The sequence below is a fragment of the Equus quagga genome, chromosome 2 (genome assembly GCF_021613505.1).
Source record: "Equus quagga isolate Etosha38 chromosome 2, UCLA_HA_Equagga_1.0, whole genome shotgun sequence".
Classification (NCBI taxonomy): domain Eukaryota; kingdom Metazoa; phylum Chordata; class Mammalia; order Perissodactyla; family Equidae; genus Equus; species Equus quagga.
This window is the reverse complement of record NC_060268.1, coordinates 14,186,415-14,208,698: the sequence shown is the minus strand read 5'-3', so window position 1 is coordinate 14,208,698 and position 22,284 is coordinate 14,186,415. Positions and strand designations below refer to the sequence as shown.

At 35.1% G+C, this 22,284-nt stretch overlaps 1 protein-coding gene across 2 annotated transcripts in view; it reads right to left on the bottom strand.

Annotated features, from left to right (window-relative positions):
• Positions 1-22,284, bottom strand: part of BAZ1A (bromodomain adjacent to zinc finger domain 1A) — an 83,468-nt gene that overhangs the window by 9,586 nt on the left and 51,598 nt on the right. For both annotated transcript variants that reach the window (XM_046652978.1, XM_046652979.1), the window contains 11 exons: positions 21,688-21,826; positions 20,264-20,410; positions 15,936-16,031; positions 15,589-15,813; positions 13,927-14,092; positions 13,545-13,658; positions 10,480-10,604; positions 6,828-7,424; positions 4,749-4,912; positions 3,887-4,041; positions 2,619-2,767 (listed from right to left, as the gene is read on the bottom strand). In XM_046652978.1, the coding sequence (XP_046508934.1) occupies positions 2,619-2,767; positions 3,887-4,041; positions 4,749-4,912; positions 6,828-7,424; positions 10,480-10,604; positions 13,545-13,658; positions 13,927-14,092; positions 15,589-15,813; positions 15,936-16,031; positions 20,264-20,410; positions 21,688-21,826 (2,077 nt within the window). The remainder of the gene's footprint in view (positions 1-2,618; positions 2,768-3,886; positions 4,042-4,748; positions 4,913-6,827; positions 7,425-10,479; positions 10,605-13,544; positions 13,659-13,926; positions 14,093-15,588; positions 15,814-15,935; positions 16,032-20,263; positions 20,411-21,687; positions 21,827-22,284) is intronic.

The following is a 22,284-nucleotide window of genomic DNA, read 5'->3' as shown; positions in this document are numbered from 1 at the left end:
AACCTCCAAGGAAGGAGCAAACAAGAATTGCTAGTTCAAAGACCTTGAAGATATCTTTCTGGATAAACCATTCATTCTTCAAAGGGGCATTCTTATTGCCAATGGCACGAAATAAGGTTGCAGAGGCCAATGTGGAAGAGCGGGAGAGAACAACAAATTATGAAGAACCTTTGGATCCTTGCAAGTCAGTTTGAATGGTTTTTAACTTAACGGTTGGTGAAACACTATAGCTTTTGATAAAGAGGTGCTTTAAGAAAACTAAACGAGTGCTGGGTTCAAAGTCCAATTTTTATCCCACCTACTCTTACCCACTTTAAAAAATTATAAACATAAAATATAAATATAGATGGATGTCCACATTTTTCTACTTTCATATAGTACTTGAATAACGATAAACAGTGTATACAATTGATTCCATTTTTCTGTTAACTGTTTTCTTATCTTGATCCTTGCTTCTTCTCCCGATTATACAACTCTCATTGGCAGAAATGTCATTTCTCTTTTATCTTCCATTATACTAGCACAGATAAAGCAAATCCAAGGCTTTCCTTCAAAAGCTAAATATGCAAACCAGTATTCAGCAATATAGGAAGTAAAATCATGGTTTTTTAAAAGGACAAAGTTCTTTAAAAAGTTAAAAATTTACCATCTCTCACACTAGATTGATCTTCCTCTCTCTTTTCCTTGTCCTTTTGTTTTCTATCTCCCTTTTGACCTTTATTAATTTCTGTGTTACCTAATTTCAAATTGATAAAGTTAGTTTGAGAGGTTTTTCTCATAGCTTAAGGGTTTAACCATAAGCATGACTTTATAAATGATGAAATTATTAACCTAAACAAACAATTCTCAGAGATCTTACCTAAAATAATTGAAATATGATTATCTTCCCCAAGTTAAAAAAGCCTAATTTTATCAATAGGATTAATCACTAGAATAAAATGGACATACTTGTACTTTTAAATTTTTCTTATTTCACTTATTTTTTAAGATCCCAAATTAAAATTGTTTCTTCTATATCTCTCAGGATGAAATGAATGTTCTAACACTGCTGTATACAAACCAGCATAAGGAACACTATAGCTCTCAGCTCTCATATAACCTACTAGACATAAATTGTAACATCTCCCAGTGGTAACTGTTTTCCTTTTTCTAAATATTTAATAAGATGTACTGATGAAAATACAGACACACCAAACAATTTGATGTTTTTCTCCTTGAACTTATAAACAACTGTAATTGATGGCAATTTCAGAAGTAGAAAAATCAGCAGAATTGCATTTTATCCCTCATCCCTTTTGGAATCACAAGATTAATGAGTAGTAGTAATAGCTTACATTTATGAGAGCTACGTGATTTATAACTTTTAATTGAAATTTTAATTGAGTAATTGTAGATTCACATGTGGTTGTACAAAATACAGAGAGATTCCCTGTACACATAATTTGATTTAGACACAGAAAATATTAAGAAATACTGAAGACTGGGTAACAGTGATATAAGAAATACAAACTCTAATATCTTCGTAAGCTGTGATCATATGTATTTCATTTCTTACCACTGGTACTTTCAACATGAAAAGTGAGTTACTAAGCTCATGGTGGAATTATCAATTTATAAAAAGTATGAATAGGCTTATTAGAACAATGAGATACTGGCCACAAGCTCTTCAATTTAAAAATAGACATTTTACAAATATATTCACATGCCAAAATTGCTCTGATAGCACCATCTATTTATGAAATCTCTGTTCTTACTACTCAACAAGGTAATATTCAAATAATTTTTGAAGGATTTTAGTCTATTCAAGTTGCCCTCTCAATATGAGACCAAAAGACATGGTTTTAAAAAACTGTTCATTCTGATACCCCACTACTGAGATATAAACTTTCTTGATACAATGAATTATAAATTAATTCAACATTTCAGAAAGACCACAGGAAAGTAAAGGCAGTTATGACATGAAAATTGATTTAGAACTTGAAAGACATATGACTAAAGACATGATTATGTTCCTGGATTATTAGTCCCTAAATGCATATTTGTTTAATGAATTGTTGAAACATGATCCAGACAGTATTATTTTTATCATCCTAACTATAAATTATAGAGCATTTCTTCATCTGTGTACCCTTTAACACTTGATATTTTTGATTTAGCACTTCTTACACAGTGCTCAGGTTAGTGACTCACATTATTAAACCAGAGCCCTAATGGTGGATATTTGAGTACCTTCTTTGGGGTTCTGTTTTAAATAATAACAACAAAAAATTTATGTATAATCTTTGATTATTCAGGGTCTGGCTAATCACAGGTTTTGGGTAATCTTTCTTTTGATGAAACTTTCACAAAACAAGAGGTTGACAGAAACAGTTAAAAAGACATTATTTAAAATGAATAATTATCTAGAATAAATTTTTAAAAATAGTATTTAAGTATTATTTAAAAAATAAATTTCACCTGAAAGAATATTTTAAGTGAATTCTTTATGAAATGAAAGTACAAACTCAAATTAGTCAATCAATTTCATTATGTCAGCCAATAAAATTCTATTAATTAAAGGGAAATTTCAAAATCATTTAAAACATAACTAATATTTTGAACCAAAATCAGATACATACCAAGCGGAGCTTTGAGAAAACGCCGCTCAATGCCCTGCTCTATTTGAAACAGTGCCATTGCCAGATGGTGAACCACGTTGCTCACTGACTGTGGCGTACTTGCAGTAGTTGAGACAGTACTTGGAGTTTCTGTTTTTACGCCCAAAAGTCTACAATTAAAACAATGAAGTGTTTATGATACTTAAACACACTATTAGGTGAAACCTGAATCCACTCATTCATCCAAAAGCTTACTTACACCTGTGTAAGAAACAGTTTCCTCAATCTCAAGGAACTCTCATAAGCTAGTAGGAAAGGGAGATAAATACACGAATCAAAAGTTAAACTAAATATTAAGTCATTTAAGGAGGTCAGAAGGGCAAATATTTGGAGGAGGAAAGACGGATGAGATATGGCTTAGGGGAAAGGTTTCAGAGAGGCGACACTGTGACGGGCCTTAAAGGATAAGAATCTCAGGCAGTTTCTCTTGCTTCAGTTTTTACTGGGTAGGACGCTTACTGCTGCCTCCTAACTAGGTCCTCAGCCTCCAATCTTACCGCCTTTGCAACACATCTCCATGCTGCAGCTAAAATGATCCTTTCAAGGTACGAGTCCGTTCTCTGAGAGCCTCTGGTATGCGGTCTTCCCTCCCAGTCTCACATCCTCTCCACTTTAGGGCTCAGGTTTGCAGTCACCTCCTCAAACACTCACTTGCTGTCCTCCATGTTCTACCATGACAAGCAGCCTCCACGATATACCACAATCGACTGGGCATGTACTTTTACCAGACTCCTACCCTGTTCTCTAATTGCTACTTCATGTCTCTCCACCATTTCCTTCTAGATAATAAACTCCTTAAGCGCAGATACTATCCAAAATAACTCTGAAAAGCAGAAGTATCTATCTATAGATATACAGACAGAGGTTCTGATTAATAGTTCAAATAATATTTAAGTCTACCATAATTTATCAAGTTTTCCTACAGAAAAAAAGGGTAGTATAAAGTTATTTTCTGAAGTTAATAAAATCTTAAGTTCAAAGACTTTTTTTTAAACTTGAGAAATTATCATTATCCTAATAAGTCGTCTTCCGGCTGCACTAGTACAAACTGGAGTAACAAAGAGCCTGAGGTTTAACAAAATCATCACTTGAGCAGTTACAAATATTAAAGTCTTCACGACAAGATTTTAAAACAATTTTTTGAAGAAAAAGAAACATTTACTTAAAAAAACTTGTAAGTAAAGCAGCAAGGAAAAGTGATGGTTACTTTAAAAAAATCCTTTTTGTACCTGTCTTTTACTATGACCTTCGTTTGCTCATCGATTTCCACCTCTTCTACATCTTCATTCACAGTTTTAATTATCCCATTTTCCTTGTTTTCCTCACTTAACAGCTCATACCGTCCACTTTCTAATGCTGATCTCCAGATGTGTCGATCTGTAACCTGTAACAAAACCCAAATTTACTAACCCTGAAAAAAGGCGTATGTTGTTCCTAAGAAGTATGAGGTACAATGTACATATGAAAAATTCATGAATATTCTAGAACAGATTGTGAATCAAAAAGGGATCTAAAAATAAGGTTACTAAGTGGCCAAAATGGAATTCGTGTCATTCATAGATGGAAGCTTTAATTCCTTACTCTCTATATAGGGAAATCATAAACAATTCTAAGATTGGTCACCTGACAGTAGCAAAAAAAGTGACAAATGATAGCAAAGGAATGAACAGAACACACATATCAAGCATGAATTACTTACAGATTTTAAAAAGGTAACAAAGAAACCAATAAACAAACCAGACTCAGCAGAGCAGGCAGGAGCTGGTCAAGGAAGAAGAAAATATCCTTACACATTTCAACATCTCGGATGAAAACACCATAAAACAGATTTTAAAAATACTAAAAATAACTATTTTAAAAGTCAATTATGTTCATTAAATTCCGTTTAAGAAAGCAGATAGTTATATTTAAGAAAGATTTCTATCCATATAGAAACATTTTGATACAAGGGAATAAACAAGTTTTCATAAAAAATGTATCCCTTCGTGGTATTTACTCAAAACACACATGCCTTGCCTATATCAAATAAATTAACAAATATGACCAAAATTCTGGTAATTAGGTAAACAAAAAGTGGGACCAGGTACAAACCTTGATTGCTCCTAATGTCCCTTGATAGATTCTGTCTTCAATATCCAATAGAAAATCTCTCAGCCTCAATTCAAGCTGCCTTTCTGCAGACATCTGAGATGGATCATATGCATTGGAAGATCTTCCTCGACTATATGTAGGCTTGCTATCAGTCTGAGCTTTGTCTGAAATAGTTATCAAATATCTTTATTATGATTTTCTTATTAAAAAATTCAATTACCTCATGTGACTGTTATGATTGTGAGATAATGGATATAAAAACACAGTAAATCCTTGAGTGCAGGAAAAAAAAGGGCGGGGGAGAAAATGTTTGCATATCATACATCTGATAAGGGACTTGTATCTAGAATATATAAAGAACTCTTACAACTCAATAGAAGGACAAATAATCCAATAAAAAATCCAATAAATAGGGGCCAGTCTGGTGGCTCAGCGGTTAAGTGCATATGTTCCACTTTGGTGGTCCGGGGTTCGCTGGTTCAGATCCCAGGTGCGGGCATGGCACCGCCTGGCAAGTCATGCTATGGTAGGCATCCCACATATAAAGTAGAGGAAGACGGGCATGGACGTTAGCTCAGGGCCAGTCTTCCTCAGCAAAAAGAGGAGGATTGGCAGCAGATATTAGCTCAGGGCTAATCGTCCTCAAAAAAAAAAAAAAAATCCAATAAATAAAAAAGATCTGAATAGACTTTTAATGAAGATATACAAATGGTCACTAAGACCATGAAGAGATGCTCAACGTCATTAGTCATTTGGAAAACGCACATCAAAACCACAATGAAGTACCACTTCACACCTCTAGGATGGCTAGATTCAAAAAGTCAGATAATAACAAGTGTTGACAAGGACGTGGAGAAATTTTAACCCTCATACACTGCTGGCAGGAGTATAAAATGGTGTAGCCCCTTTGGGAAACAGTCTGGAAATTCTTCAAACAATTAAATAGAATTACCATATGACCCAGTAATTTCACTCTTAGGTATACACTCAAAGAAATGAAAACATATGTTGACACAAAAACTTGTATGCAAATATTTATAGCAGCATTATCCATAATAGCCAAAAGGTAGAAACAGCAGAAATGTCCACCAACTAACATATGGGTAAATAAAACGTGGTATATATGCACAATGGAACATTATTTGGCCATAAAAATGAATGAAGTATTGATATATGCTACAACTTAGATAAACCCTGAAAACATTATGCTAAGTGAAAGCAGTCAGTCATAAAAGACCACATATTATATGATACCACTCAGATAAAATGTTCAGACAGGAAATTTACAGAGACAGAAAATAGATTTGTGATTGCTTAGGTCTATGGGGGGATGGTAGCTAAAGGGTTTGGGGTTCCTTTTTGAGGTGGTGAAAATGTTCTAAAATTGACCATGTGATGGCTGCACATACCTGAATATACTAAAAACCAGTCAACTGTACACTCTAAATGGGTGAATTGTACGGTGTATAAATTAAATCTCAGTAAAGCTGTTAAAAAAATAACTGTGATCTACAGTTTTTAATCCTGAAGAGAACTAAAGTAGTCATGGTACTATGCCCTAAATTCAAGCATTCTCTACCTAGAGACTCTCATTTAGTAATATAAAACACCTAAAAAGTCTTCCTGTTTTCTCTTATCTGTCATCAATGAACCAGCCATCAAATAGGAAATGTTGCTACCTGATCTGCCCTTGCAGCCAATCTCCAAGGAAGTGATCACTAATGGAACCTGTCCCTGGACCCTCAGCCAAACCCTTAGGGCATGTCCTCACTCACTCTCAGTATCTCTAACACCGATGGCAACCATAGCACTTTGGGTATTCGGAGTCTACCGATCAAAAGTCATGAGATCAGGAAGAGTATGTATCTTCTCACATTGCTAGATGTGCTCCTCACACCCCAAATGGAACCCAGGGGAATCTAGAGAACCCTGTTTCTGTAACCTGTAAACTGAAAGCATGGTCCAAATGAAAGATAAAGTGTTTTAAATATAGCTCTAATAGTGTGAAACATGTTTATTCCTGAACCAGAGAGTATGTGGAGAGAAAAATAAAGGAAATAGTTTTCATTGAAAATTTACCTGAAAAATGAAATTTCTCTTCAGAAAAACGGGCTAGCTGCTCACATATTCTGCTTTTCTCCTGCAACAAAGTTTCTTTTAAGGCACTTTCTCTATGTCCTCTAGAATTAAGAGCTTCAATAAGCTGGTCTAGCTGTTCACAAGAACTGTAAAAGCACCACCGATTTGGCTTATGCACTGGTTTTGGCAGCTGCACAGAATCATCACATGGACCTTGGTCAATGTTGGAGGTAGATGCAGACATCAAAGACTCTCCAGTTTTAGTGGATACCTGAGGATCTTGAGACTGTACATTGTTCTGAAATGAGGAAGGTCTAGGCAACAGCATGTCTTCAGTAAGACCAGAATAATCCTCTTCAATAAACAACCCAGGAATAGAAGGGAAAATCCAGTATCGCCTGTACATGCGGTCGCGGCCCAAGGGGAAGATATTGGTACATGCTATGGCACTTTGGATTTTTTCTAAGAGCTCTTTCTCTTTTCGTTGGTGTTCCTGTTTTAAAGCTTCTTCTTCATCAGCAGTAAGAGACTCCCTTATTACACAGCTGACCTCTTCTTGCCTTGTAAATTCTTTGAATCCGTTTTGTCCCCTTTTCCCTGTAGTTGAAACAATATTTGATCATCATCATCATATTTTAAGTTTTCATTAGAAAAATATGATACAAAGCTACCTGAAGTGTTATGTGTTATGGACTGAATTGTATACCCCCTAAATTCATAGGTTGAAATCCTAAACCCCACTATGACAGAATTTGAAGACAGGGACTCTAAGGAGGTAATTAAGGTTAAATGAGATCGTAAGGGTGAGGACCTAATCCAACAGAACTAGTGTCCTTTTAAGAAGAGGAAGAGAGACCAGAGCATGTTCTCTCCCCAACTAGTGGGCACAGAGGAAAGGTCACGTGAGGACACAGTGAGAATGCGCTATCTGCAAGCTGAGGAGAGAGGCCTCACCAGAAATCAACCCTGCTGGCACCTTGATCTTGGATTTCCTGCCTCCAGGACTGTGAGAAAATAAATTTCTGTTGTTTAAGCCACCTTGTCTGAGGTATTTTGTTATTACAGCACAAACAGACTTAATACACTATGTTGATAAGAACCTGGTACACAAATATAAAAGGACACACAAAAATCTGCCCTCTCCATACTGGAGAGTGAGGTAGTGTCTGTTAGTTATTCTGCAACATACATTCAGTCCTTCCTCTAAGGCAGGAGTCAGTAAACTACTTCTGTAAAGGGCTAGATACTAAATATTTTAGGCTTTGTGGGTCATATGGTTTCTGTCGCAGCTATTCAACTCTGACATTGTAGCATGAAGGCAGCCACAGACAATACATAAATGAATGAGCATGGCTGTGTTCAATAAAACTTTATTTATGGTCACTGAAATCTGAATTTCATATAATTTTTACATGCCATAAATTATCACTTTTTAAAATTTTTTTCAACTATTTAAAAAAGTAAAAACCAATTTTGGCTCATGGGTTATATAAAAAACAGGCGGCATTGCAGATTTGGCCAGTGGGCTGTAGTTTACTAACCACTGCTTTAAGGTTACAGAATCCCTAAGTTTTAGCTGGGCACCCTGCAATCCTAAAGAACGACAATTCCCAGACCCTCTTTCCCCAGTAGGCATGGCTGCACGAGAAACTTCTGGTGAAAGAGATGGGAGCAGAAGCATTATATGTAACCTCTGGGTTGCGCCTCTTTCTTCTTTCCCTCTTCCAACTAGCTAGAATGGAGACATGGTGATAAATCATTTTTGGACATGAGGATGGGAGCAAAACCCTAAGGATGTCAGCACCAACAAGACAGAAAGAGCCTATATTCCTGGTGACCTGCCTGGCCTTTTATGATGTGTTGAAGAATTAAACTCTCTTGTTTCAGTCACTGTCATATTGCTGAAATGGTTGGGGAGTGTTTCTTCCATTTCTTTTGCTTGAAAGAGTCTGTATAAGATTGAAATTATCTGCTTCTTTAAAATTTGGCAGAATTCATCTATAAGTTGTCCAGGACTGATGTTTCCTTGTAGGAAAATTTTTAATACTGATTCAAGATCCTTAATGGTTTAAGACCACTCACATTTTTAATTTTTTCATGAATCCATTTTTATAATTTATATTTTTCTAAGATTTTGTCATTTTTGCCTCCATTTTCAAATTTATTCCCATAAAATTTGCATATATTGTCTCCTTATTTTTAAATTTCTACTCTGTAATTATGTTGCTTTCCTTTTCAGTCTTAATTTTGTTTATTGTGACTCCACCTCCCAAAATCAATTTCAACAAAGATTTGTCTAATCTGTGTCTTTTTGAAAGAACAAACTTTTGGCTTTGTTCTTCTTCTCTACTGTAGTTTTATTTTCTCTTAATTTCTACTTGTCTCTATTGTTTCCTTATTTCCTTATATTTGGGGGATTATTCTACTTTCTACCTCTAACTTCTTAAAAGAATGCCTACCTCAATGTACCCTTTTTTATAATATGTATCAAAGCTATAAATTTTCCTCTAAATAGAGGGACTGTTTCTGACAAGTGTTAATATGCAGTATTGATTAGTTTAAAATATTTTCTAGTTTCCATTTTGGTTTCTCCTTTGATCCATTACTTAGAGGTATGTTTTAAAACTCTAATCATATGAGGTTTATTTGTTTTGGATTTCTAAATCAATTGCATTGTAATCAGAGAATATAGCCTCCATGATATAGGAGACTTTCTGTTTACTTATAATAACCATTTAGAAAACAATGTATGGGGCCAGCCCCGTGGCATAGTGGTTAAGTTTGGTGTGTTCCACTTTGGTGGCCTGGGTTGGCAGGCTTGGATCCGGTGCGCAGACCTACACCACTCAGCAGCCACATTGTGGTGGTGACCCACATATAAAGTAGAGAAAGACTGGCATAGATGTTAGCTCAGGAGTAATCTTCCTCAAGAAAAAAATGAGGATGATTGGCAAGAGATGTTAGCTCAGGGCTAATCTTCCCCAGCAAAAAAAAAAGAAGAAGAAGAAGAAGAATGTAGAAAAAAGATACCATTCAAATTACAGGCACACAATAAATGTAAGGATTTCCTTCAACAGTTATCAAATGAAGATGGTTAAAGTTCTTCAGAAGTAATTTGTATCAAAAAATATATTCTCTTTGATCCAGCAATTTATGGAATTATTTTAAGGTGGTAGAGATTCCCATTCTCAGCAATATGACACAAATTACAAGCATTACTGATCTTTCTATCACTAACATTGAAGAGGCATTCAATGTATGCTGAATGAGTACGTTACAGAACAAAAACTTCTATTTGGCCTAATATAAAGCAGTAAATACAAATACTCAACAAAACTCGCTGACTGACCAAAAGGTGAAGTTATGAGAAACTGACCTATTAAGTGATATGAATACTGTCTCTCTCCCCTAAAGTATAAACAACATGTAACTAAAGACCTCATATACTAATGTAACTTTATAACACCATTTTATAACAGAATGGTCACCACTTAAAAAACTTATCACAGCAATGAATTGGGTATTTAAAAAACAAATACACCTTGGAATCACAAATGGAAGTTATATTAATTATATTTCAGAACAGCTGAATTAATAAAGTGCCTTATCAATTAAAACAAACAAGCACATCCTTAAGAAATCTCTGTATTACCCCTTCTGCGTCTTTTATGTGATCCTGGGTCATCTTCATCTTCAGTAACCGTATCTTGATCTAGTTCCTTTTGCTCTATTTCTTTGCTCTCAGTGCTAGTATCAAAATCCTCCCTTTCTTCCTCCCTTAAAGATAAAAACAAAAATTATATTCATTAATGAATACACAATTCCATTTGTGGAATATTTATTGCCTACCTGCCAAGTGCCAGGCATTATACTTAGGAAGCAGTGGACAAGACTGACACAAAGTTTAGACTCTTGCAGAGGAAATAGACAAATAATTTCATAAACTATTATAAAATTAAAACATGTATTAAGTACTAAAAAAGGAGACATGCAAGCTTCTATAAGCATTTCAAGGAGAAGCAAATCTAGTCTCAGGGATCAAGAAAGGCTTGTCTGAAGAAGTGAGATTCAAACTGCAAGTCTAGGGAGACCAGGGAAGGGTGAGGAGGCAGGGAAGAAGAAACCTCCATTTCTTGCAGAGGGGTTAACATGTGCAAAGGCACTAAACTGAAAGGAAAAGGAAGGAGCTTATAATTTTGAGAAGAATGTAAAGGAAAAAGAAGTAATACAAGATATGGATGAGAAAAAGCCAGGGTTAGATCATACTGGGCCTTGTAGGGCATTACTCAAAAAGCAGTGGGAAGAAAGTAGAAGAGTTTTTAGAAAAGGGAAATGATACGACTAGAAAGCACTTTGGCTGCTATCTGGAAAATGATCTGAGGGAAAAAGTAGATGAAGGGAGAACAGTAAAGAGGACATTGTACTAGTCCAGGACGCTGGCAGGGAGATGATGGAGGCTCAGAGCAGAAAGAAGGTAAGTAGACAAATAGTGGAGGACAGAAGCAGACAAATTTCAGATATAGGAAGTAGGTAGAATGAACACAATATAGATGTTTTATCCAATCCATTATATTGTCCAAATTAAAATTGTATGAACCATGAAATAAATTTCACTATTTATGTTCTACATCCAAAACGAGGTTTGCAAATTAAAGTATATTCAGGAGCCAGAGAGATAATGTAAATGAGTGAGGCTAGATAAGTATAAAAGATATGAAGTGGTGGGATCTATAACATGCTTATTATTATTTTTTTTAATTGAGATATCACAAGGAAAAAAAATCTGTTAACTATGTGAGGTGATGGCTATTAACTACTAGTTAATCATTTCCCAATATATGCATATATCGAATCATTATGTTGTACACCTTAAACCAATACAATGTTATATGTCAATTATATTTCCATATAACCAGAAAAAGTTTATAAAATCTAAAAAAAAATTGAGATATATAATTCACATATCATAAAAATCACCACTTTAAAGTGCACAATTTAGTGGGTTTTAGTATATTCACGGTTATACAATCATTACCCTTATCTAATTCCAGAACATTTTCATCATCCTAAAAGAAAAACCTCATTGCCATCAGTAGTCCCTTTTCATTTCCTTTTTTCCACTGACTCTGGTAACATTCATCTACTTTCTGTTATGGATTCGCCTATTGTGGACTTTTGTGACTAGCTTCTTCCACTTAGCATAATGTTTTCAAAGTTCATCCACATTCTAGCATGTTATCAGAATTCCATTCCTTTTTATTGCTGATTAACATTCTCCTGTATGGATATACCACAGAAGGGATAAATAATTTTGTTTATCCATTCAGCAATCTATAGACATGTGTATTGTTACCATTTTTTGGCTATTAAGAATACGCTGATATGAACTTCTGTGTATACATTTTTGGGTGTATGTATGTTCTTAATTCTCTTGGGTATATACCTAGGAGTGGAATTGCTGGCTCACATGGTAACTTCCATATGAGGAACTGCCAAACTTATCCAAACCAGTTGTACTATTTTACATCTCTATCAGCAATGTATGAGAGTTCCAATTTCTCCATATTCTCAACAGTACTTGTTATTGTCCCTTAATTGGATTACAGCTATTCTAGTGAGTATCAGGTAGTAATTCATTGTGGTTTTGATATGAATTTCCCTAATGACAACTGATGTTGGGCATCATTTCATGCATTTCTTGTATATCTTCTTTGGAAAAATGCCTTTGCCCATTTTTTAACTGAGTTGTCTTTTATTGTTGAGTCGTATGTGTTCTTTATATATTCTGGATATTAGACCATTACCAGATATACGATTTGCAAATACTCTTTCCCATTCACTGGGTTGTCTTTTTACTTTCTTGACACTGTTCTTTGAAGCACAAAAGTTTTTCATTTTGATCAAGTCCAATTATCTGTTTTCCCTTTGGTAGCTTGTACTTTAGGTGTCACTTAGGTTTCTTAAGGTATCCAAATTCAATTTATTAAAGTATTGTTCATGGCCATATAAAATACAGCTGTAGCAAGCTTGTGACATAGGATCTTAAGGCTTAATAGGTATTTTTACACGCAAGTATAATCAAAAGCCAATACACTAATTTGGAATACTGAGATTTTTAGAAACTTCCTTTGCAGACTGTGTGAAAAAAAGACTATTTCTGCTAAATTTGAATATGGTTTGCCATCTACAATATGGAAAAATTCCCATTTGTCTTCATAGCCAATCTTCATCCCAAATATTCTGAAACGCAATGACATACTTAGGCAGTCACTAAATTACTTAAAGTGCTGCCATCCTCTCCCTGTGCTTTCTACCAAGACCTCCAATCTCATCCTTATTCCTTGACAGGCTCAGAGGAGCTCCTTGAAACACAGTGTACACCTGTGATGATGATGCTGGTAGAGGTGGGAGATATTCCTATTAATGCTAGAAATATATTACTGGTTAAAAACAGCCTACTGAAAGTTTTATGGGAAATTAACTTTTATAAAATTAATTCTATTAGAAAATGAGTTCTAGATTCCCTGGAAGTACTTTTTTAACATAACACCTATATACTTGAGGACTATCTATATGTAAATTTCATATGCTCACTAACAGAATTATGAAGTACCTATAGAAAATTAGTTTTCTAAAAATTCTGAAAGCATTTGAGTTTAAGGTGCTAATTTTTATTCTTTACATAAAAGCCAGATGAGCAGTGTAATCGAACCATACCCAACAGACATATCTGCAGCTGAATTTCTTTGCTCATCTTCCTTCAGTTTTTCTTGTTTCTCTTTCATTTTTTGTTCTTGCTCCTTAAGTTTTTCTTCCTTCCTTTTACGAATTCTGAAAGTTAAAATAAAATATTATAGTCTGTCTGATGCGAAAATACTTTTAACTTTTAGCATCTTGCCTTTAATCATCAAATTCTGGAAAGTACTCCCAATGTTATCACAAAACCAAACCATAATGTAGTAATCCATTCATAGCCTCTTAGTAAAGCCAGCAAACATCAGTGTGAACCAATGTCACATTATAGCCCAATGTGAAATATGGTTTTAGATACAAAGAAATAAACAGCTTTCACTAGCACAACTGACTGAAATTCTCTTACCTAGCAGCTGCTTCTTCTCTCTCTTTTCGATGTTGTTCTGCTTTTAACTCTCGGAACTCCTGCTTTGCCTGTCGTAATATATCAACATAATCTTCGATGAAATCCCTAGTAGAAACTAGGGTCAGTAGTTTCCCACAGAGAGCATGAAGTATCTTCATTTTCTCTCCTGTCAAAAATTGGTAAATAACTTTTGTATTATCAATGACAAAAAGAAATTGTGTTGAAAAATTTTTAATTTGTGGCTCAATGTGAAAATGCTTAATGAAGAATAGGGAAAAGTCTCTCAAGATCAAACATGTCAATGGCATGTCTTCAGAAGAAAGCAACCTTGACTCCAATTTAACAGTTATGTGACATACAAGGCATTTCAAATACTAATGACTACCTTGTATACATGACATGTTGGACATGAAAAATTTTCTAGTTACAAATAATTATTTTTCAAGTTTTAATTTCAGGCTTACGTACAAAAGTTCAAATCAAAACTAAATTATAACCACACGAATTTTTTAAAAAATGGCAATAGGCAAACTGTTACTCTGAAAAGACTGCACAAAAACACTACCATAAACTATAAAAACTACATGAATGTTAGGAATTAAGGTACCTACTTTTTATTATATGTTCTCTTAAATAAGCATATTAAATTAAACTCTATGTATTTGTATATTATAAATTTTTATTTAAAAAAGGAAGTGAAAAATAACTTCATCTTAATTTTATATGCTGTTTCTCATACCTCAAAAACTCAAGTGAATGTGAGAATTTAGCAGCTACAGCTTAAACCTCCGATATGCTAATGAATAAAAGTGAAAGCTAGCTAATTCTCACTTATCCTCCTAAACTCAGTAGATACAGTAGACTAACCAACCACAAATTTTTAAAATAATAGAAAATCCAAATGAAAAAGAAATGAAAACCATAAATAATTAAAGTTAATGTGGATATCAAGAGTAGTTTCAATTCAGGTCACGATTGTATTCCAACAAATTTTTATTTATTTATTTTTAGGAAGATTAGCCCTGAGCTAACATCTGCCACCAATCCTCCTCTTTTTGCTGAGGAAGACTGGCCCTGAGCTAACATCTGTGCCCATCGTCCTCTACTTTATTATGTGGGACGCCTGCCACAGCATGGCTTGATAAGCGGTGCGTAGGTCCACACCCGGGATCCGAACTGGTGAACCCTGGGCTGCCAGAGTGGAATGTGCAAACTTAACCGCTGTGACACCAAGCAGACCCCTCAACAAATTTTTTTTTAAAGATTGCTTTCTTTCTTTCTTTCTCTTTTAAAACTGATTATCACCTAGGGGCCGGCCCCGTGGCCGAGTGGTTATGTTCACGTGCTCTGCTTTGGCGTCCCAGGGTTTCACCAGTTTGAATCCTGGGCGAGGACATGGTACACTGCTCATCAGGCTACACTGAGGCGGCGGCGTCCCACATGCCACAACTAGAAGGACCCACAACTAAAATAAACAACTATGTACTGGGGGGCTTTGGGAGAAAAAGGAAAAATAAAAAAATCTTTAAAAAAAAAAAAAACCCAAACAAAACTGATTATCATCTAAAACTTCTCATCAGCTACCTAGTTTTCTGGGCATGTAAGAGGTATAAGAGAGTAGGAAGTAGGCAGGTTATACAAATTTCAACTTGCCAAGTTTACCTGGTGTCAAATCATACACTGAAGTGCTTGACAGTTTCTTCACTAGACTGGGATTGCTCAAACGCAGCTCCATACAGGCATCATCTGTAGCATCAAATCCTCCTCGTTTTTGATATCTGTACTTTGCATTTGCTGATGTTACGTCAGCACCTGAAGCTAAGATGTGCAGTCTGAGGATTTCAGAAAGAGTGCAGCTATCAAGATCCAAGCTTTTCAAACTGCAGCCTATAGTTGTTAAAAATGAAATAGTCATTTAGAATTTAAAGAATAAATCCTCAGCAATGTAAAATGTACCTTTATAGAATTAAAAATAAAAAGCCAATCAAAAAAATAAAACCCACACATACCCTGGTGCAACTGCGGCCATGCAGCTGCCAAAGATGCAACTGCAGACAGTGCAGATTTTGTGGGGTCTGCATCTTCATCCAAAGCCTCTGTTAAATCTTTAAGGAAATAAATACTTTATTCTAGTGCAAATCAAAGCTTGAATATTTGGGATTAATGCCCTTTTAAAACGATGAAAGAAACAGCAAACAGCTTAACATTCAGGAACCTCAAAAGAACCAAACACTAGGTACAACAAACATCATTCACATTCTGCCTAGTCTCCACCTAAAACTATAAATCCTAAGACATGCACTATACACTATATTTTCCTTACTTAACAAAGAGAAGATAATTTCCAAGTTACCAACAAGATGCATGTATGCATTCCAAAAAAATGGTAAAATGCAAGTTAGAATTAAAAACAAATCTCCTTGCTCAATATAACTTCAGAAAAATCTTTGAAAATCAGAATCTATTTGAAGAAACCCAGTCTTTTATTAACATTTTAAGATTGAATCATAACAAAGTATAGGTTGTAACCATCACAGAAGCAGCACAGAGAAAGAGCTAAAAGAACTTAAAGATGGCACTGCTGTCACTTCACCATTGATTTCTCCTCTTCATTTAAATTTCCTGTTTTTATTTTGAAAACTCTTTGATCCAAGAAACAACAGAAAGATTTTCCTGTACTTTCTAAATAAATTACTTTAGTTTTGAAAACAAATAGGACTAAAAAGCAAATCTACTGGCACAAATGTATTTAAAGCATTAGTATACAATTATTCCTAACTATAACACACAGATGATAAAAGAATTAAAATGTCAACTATGAAAAAACTTAAGCTTACAAAATCCCTTCTGTGATATCATAGTACAGTGGACACAGCTTCAGTCTAAGAGTCAGATAACATACATTCCAGTCTTAGCTCCTCCAGTTCCTAGTTCCTAGTTATGTAGCCTTTAGACAAATCACTTAATCAGCTTCATTTTTCTTAAAGGGGTGAGTCTAGATCAGCAGTTTTCAAATTCTTCAAATATTTCTTGGAAGCCCAATACAAAAGAAAGAAAAGATGCCGTTGTTAAAGTGGGATAGGGGAATGACAATTCTGCCCCTTTATCTTTCCAAGTGTCCTGCAGTGGCACAGAGAGATCCCCATACAACTTGCAGGACTGCATGGATTAGAGGTGGAAAACCACTGGGCTCAACTGGGTCTGTGGTTCCTTAACCTTCACTAGGATTCCCTTGCCAAAATTCACAAGCTGACTAAATGGACCTTAGAGAACAGAACTGCTGTCCTTTACCAAAGGAAAAGGCAGCTTTGAGGTCATTGTCTGATTACAATCACTGACAATTTCATGGCATTTAAAGTATAAACAATACCACACAGAAGCTATCTGACTAAACCTCTGCATATACGCAAAAATTATTCCTGCTAGGCCGTAAGTCTAGTCCAAATGACAGACATTATATTCTTCCTCACCAGGGAAATACTAGACCTAAAACTTTCTCAATTTTCATTTTATATATAAAGCCAAACAAACTTCAAATTAGTAACAGTCCTAGTTAGAGAGCTGTAAAAGCACACCGGCTCTCTTCCTTTTCAGCAATCACCACGCACAACCTACTTTTATCTATAGTAAGTTATAATTTTCTAGGACAAAGGCTTAGGAAATGGACAACCAACAAAATGACAGTTTGCTTTTAATTGTGTTAAACTAAGATGTTAAAACGTATATTCTTTAACTCAATTATCTACCAAATGGCACGCTCAAGAAAATGTAAATATCACTGTCGAATTTTCATAGAGACAGTCACTTGTGGATATCATAGCAAGAGAATATACCTGAATTGTGTATGCTACGACTATGTGAAATAGGACGTTTACTATCATAGTAATCTAGAATTAGGTACATGCAATTCTAATACTAAACAATGATATCTCAGCAAATACACAAAACTCTTCTATATTAAGAAGGATGGTCTTGTTGCCGTACTTTGAATGGCTTTTAAGTTCATGATGTAAGACTAAAGAGAAGAAATGATATTTTTAATATAAGATTTAAAAAAATTGCTGGTCAAAATTTCCAAGATTTGATATAAAAGCAGGGAGACCAAAGACCAAAGAAATAAGATCTCTTGAAGACAGGCAATTTTACAGGCAATGTTGGGGAAACAAATATTCAAATTTTCAACGTCTTTGCCATATTATGAGGGAATACAGCATAGTCACTATGAGGCTCTAGACCAGACTGCCTGAGTTTGTATCCCATCACTTTCTTATTAGGCATGCGTCTTTGGGCAAGTTAATTAAACTCCTTAAGTCTAAGCTTCTTTATATGTAAAAGGTAGAAAACAATTTTACCTACCTCATAAGGGTGGTATGATAATTAAATGAAACAATGCATATATAGTATCTTACATCACTTATTAGCTATGTGATCTTCAGCAAATAACCTCACTGAACCTCGATTTTCTCATCACCAAGATAAATTCATGCTTTTCTCTTCTGCCTAATTTGCCCCTTTCTAGAAATAGCAGGCAATATCTTACTAATAAGACCAGCTAAAGAGGAAGTAAAAAAATATTCAATCTGATCTGACTATTCAATTGCTTCCAGGAAGACTGTGGAAAAGCTTTTTGGTTACTGAGATGGGAGAACACGTGAAAAATATCTGGTGGAACAGTCTAGGACCCTTACTGAAACTGAAACATCCAGGTAAAATGTGGCCAATAACAGGGAAGTGAGAGAAGGGTGAAATACTCCAAAGTATGGTTTCCCCCCTCTCCCTAACATTTAAATAAATATTTTCAAAAGGGGCACTGAAACCTTTCTTTAATGGTCAGTACTTATTCAGAGGTAAACCTTATATTTATACATACAGACAGTCCTATATACAAGCAGAGCTATAAAAATTACAGTTCAAACAAATCATGAATAGACAATATAATGACAATACAAAAACCAACAGCCACAGATATTTTTCCTTTACACTAGCTGATTTTCCAACACAATTTCCTTATCACCCCACTTTTTGTCATCAGGACTTGCAAAACTACAAAATTCTTCTGCTTCAAATCCTGAATTAAATACAGCTTTATGTCCGGCATTAAGGTCAGAACTTGATCTATAACCCTGTGATGTTACTGGTTATCAAGACAACCTCATGGCTAAAAGAATGAATATTTGCTACACTGTCTTAGATAATCCATCTTTAGTGCTGGTACTTGTCATCTCAGAAAATCTTCATATGTTTTATAAATGGATTTACCCTTCTGTCTTCCCTTTAGTAGAGTCTCATTTACCGAAGTCATCTGAGATGACAATGGGGACCACATTGTAAAATGGCCTTGATAAGGGACCTATGATGTTAGCACTCAAGCTAAAGAATCTATTTTTTGCTTGAACCCAGGCTGTAAAATCAAGAGGCAACTGACATCGGATGGATACTCATCATTGTCCTGCTGCTTCAGGAACAAAGAAAAATGAGCTCAAATTATCTAAGGTCAACAATACTATCTGAATGGAGGAATGTCTCACTTTTTTGTACCAAGATTCTGCTATCAAGATGTCTCTCAATAGATAATTCTTATTGTGAATTTTTATGCAATACACTAAAGTATTGTTTAATGAAGCTTCTGATCCTAAATCTCATATGTGGCAAAGCTCACAGAGAGTATTATTCAGGAAGCCAAATGAATCTCTTAATATAAATGCTTAAAAGTTCTTCTAATTGAGGTAAATCCTAAACGAGATAGTAAATATAATGTTTTAAAAATAAAAAAGGGTTTCCCCAAGAATTATTTCCATGTTAATATGTACCACACACTGACTCTAGATATTTAAGTGCACAGAATTTAAATGATACAATTCCTAGTTCAAACTAATTAATGAAATTAAAAAATCACATGTTACTTAACTCTGATCTAAAAACTGTCAGATCTGAAATGAAATCAGCAGTAGTATTTTCAATTTAAATTATTAACACAACAATTAAAGTATTTCCTTAGGTGGAGACAAAAAATCAGTGCTGTTAGCAGAATCTCCTGGAATTACAGATACTGGTCAATGAACTCTGTAACGCTCCTAAATCATAGGAGAAATCTAAAGGGACAAAAAGCACAACAGATTGAGGAAAAAATATTTTTAAGGTCATCAGAAACAGGATACATTAAAACAAAGTCTTTATAAAACAACTGATAACATGTTGTCAGTATATGGCTCAAGAATTGGGGAAATTGAACAACTATATTTTATAACTGTAAAAGCTAAGTTAATTTTAAAATAACCCTCAAAAATGAGTTTCCCTACAAAGCTCCTATCAATCAGCAATAATACTGAATTCTGACCTTTGGTGTCGGCGTCAGTGATTTGCTCTTTGGCTACTTCCTCTTCTTCTTCAGCTATCGCCTGGAAGATGGCAGTCAGGAAGAAAAAAAGCAATTCACATAGTGGGCCTTCACTGTCATTTCCTACAAGAGCTTCCTCTAACACTTCTGTGAATAAAATGTTTAAAATAAATTTAAAGTTCTGTTCACGTACTGAAAAAACAACTCCATTGGAACAATAAACATTTTAATCAACAACAGCCTGTGTAACTATTTTCTTAAGTGACCATTATCAAAGAAGAGCCAAGTATTACCCAAGGCAAAATCAGAAAACAATTAAAATGATTACAATATTAAAACACAATAAAATCAGAAGCCAAAATCACCACATTCAAGAAAGCCAAATTAGCTTCAGTAGATCAATATAATATTTCATCTAAGTTTAAATTTGAGGTGCAAATTAAGGCACATATTAAAATTACAATTTCATTCTAATTTGAATAGCAATGCAAAGATTTGTTATTGTTGTCCCACTGTTCTTAAGAGCTACGTGGGACATTACTGTTGACTAAATAGTGCAGAGGGGTAATTATTAGCATTAGGTGTAATCCTAATATTGGGTCCAAGTCATGAATGTTTCTTATCTAATTCATCTTACCTAAACTTCTTACCTAAACCAGCATTGTTTAGACCTTCTTGATCTGTAAGGCACAATGATTCATGCCTCACATAGCTCATAAAGAGAAATTGAGGGAATGTGAAAGCCCTCCTGAAGAATACACTCTTATTAAAATAAGAGTGGCATTATAATTCTGTCTTTGAGAGTCTTTACTTGGATCTTATAATTATTTTGCTACTTGACAGCTAAAAATCCAAAATGGGATCCAAAGCCCTCTTCTACTAATTTAGCTCTTATAAATGATGTTTATACAGAGTAAAAGTATCTAAGTACAGAGGCAACACAGAATCACAAATTCAAGGTAGGAGATGACTTGTCTCCAAATATGGCTAACAATTCCTTCCCCTCCCTGCACTTATATTCCATGCCACCCTCAAGAAGTGGAGTCTATTCCTTCACTCCCTTGAATACCAGCAGGCCTGACCACTGGAATATGGCAGCCATTAAGAAGGCTAGCAGTCTCTGGTTCCTGCCTTTTAAAGCCCTCAGCAGCCACATGGGAAGCACAGGCTACTGTGATGGAGTGGGATGCCATGTGGAGGAGCACTGAGGCACTAGGCATGTGTGTGAAGTAGCCACCTTGAACATCGAGCCAGGTAAGCATTCAGATGACTCCAGTTCCAGCCGCTGTCTGACTGTAACCCCATGAGAGACCCAAGGGAGGAGTGGACAGGTAAGTCCAGTGACTCCACAGAACTTTCAGAGAGAATTTGTTCTTTTACGCCACTAATGTTAGGGTGAACTGTAACACAGCAGTAGCACTTGCCTAGGGTTACTCCCTCAGGAAACTCATCTTGAAGATCAAAAAGTTCCCCAAATGCATTAAGGAACTCCAAAACCATCAGAGCATCACCAAAGATTTCAGGAGGTAGTCTAGTTTTCACTGGAGTCGGTTCTGGAAGTTCCTGCAAGATTAAACAATTTATTTAAACTATTTGAGCCAAGCATAGGAAATTATAAGAGGTAGATATGATATACTCTTCACCTATTAGGAATTATTTCATGTAGACTAGTGGTTTCCCAATCCTGGATGTTTATCACAACCACCTTTGGAATTTTAAAATTATAGATGTCCTGGCCTTATTCCAACTCTACTAAAACACAGTCTCTAGGGACTTTTTCCTCATCAAACTAAGAACATAACTTTAGGCTGAAGTGTATTTCTGGCTGCATTTTCTAGTTAAGAGGGACTTTTAACCTAGATTCTAAGATCAAGGCATTAGCCCTGCCAATATTATCTTCATTGCCAGACCTTCTTAGGGTATGGAACAAACTTTACTCCCCATCTGCTGATTTAGAAATGGTTCCTTATAACCTGAAATCAATGAGTTTGGTTTGGATACTTTGGTCATTTCTGGATGTG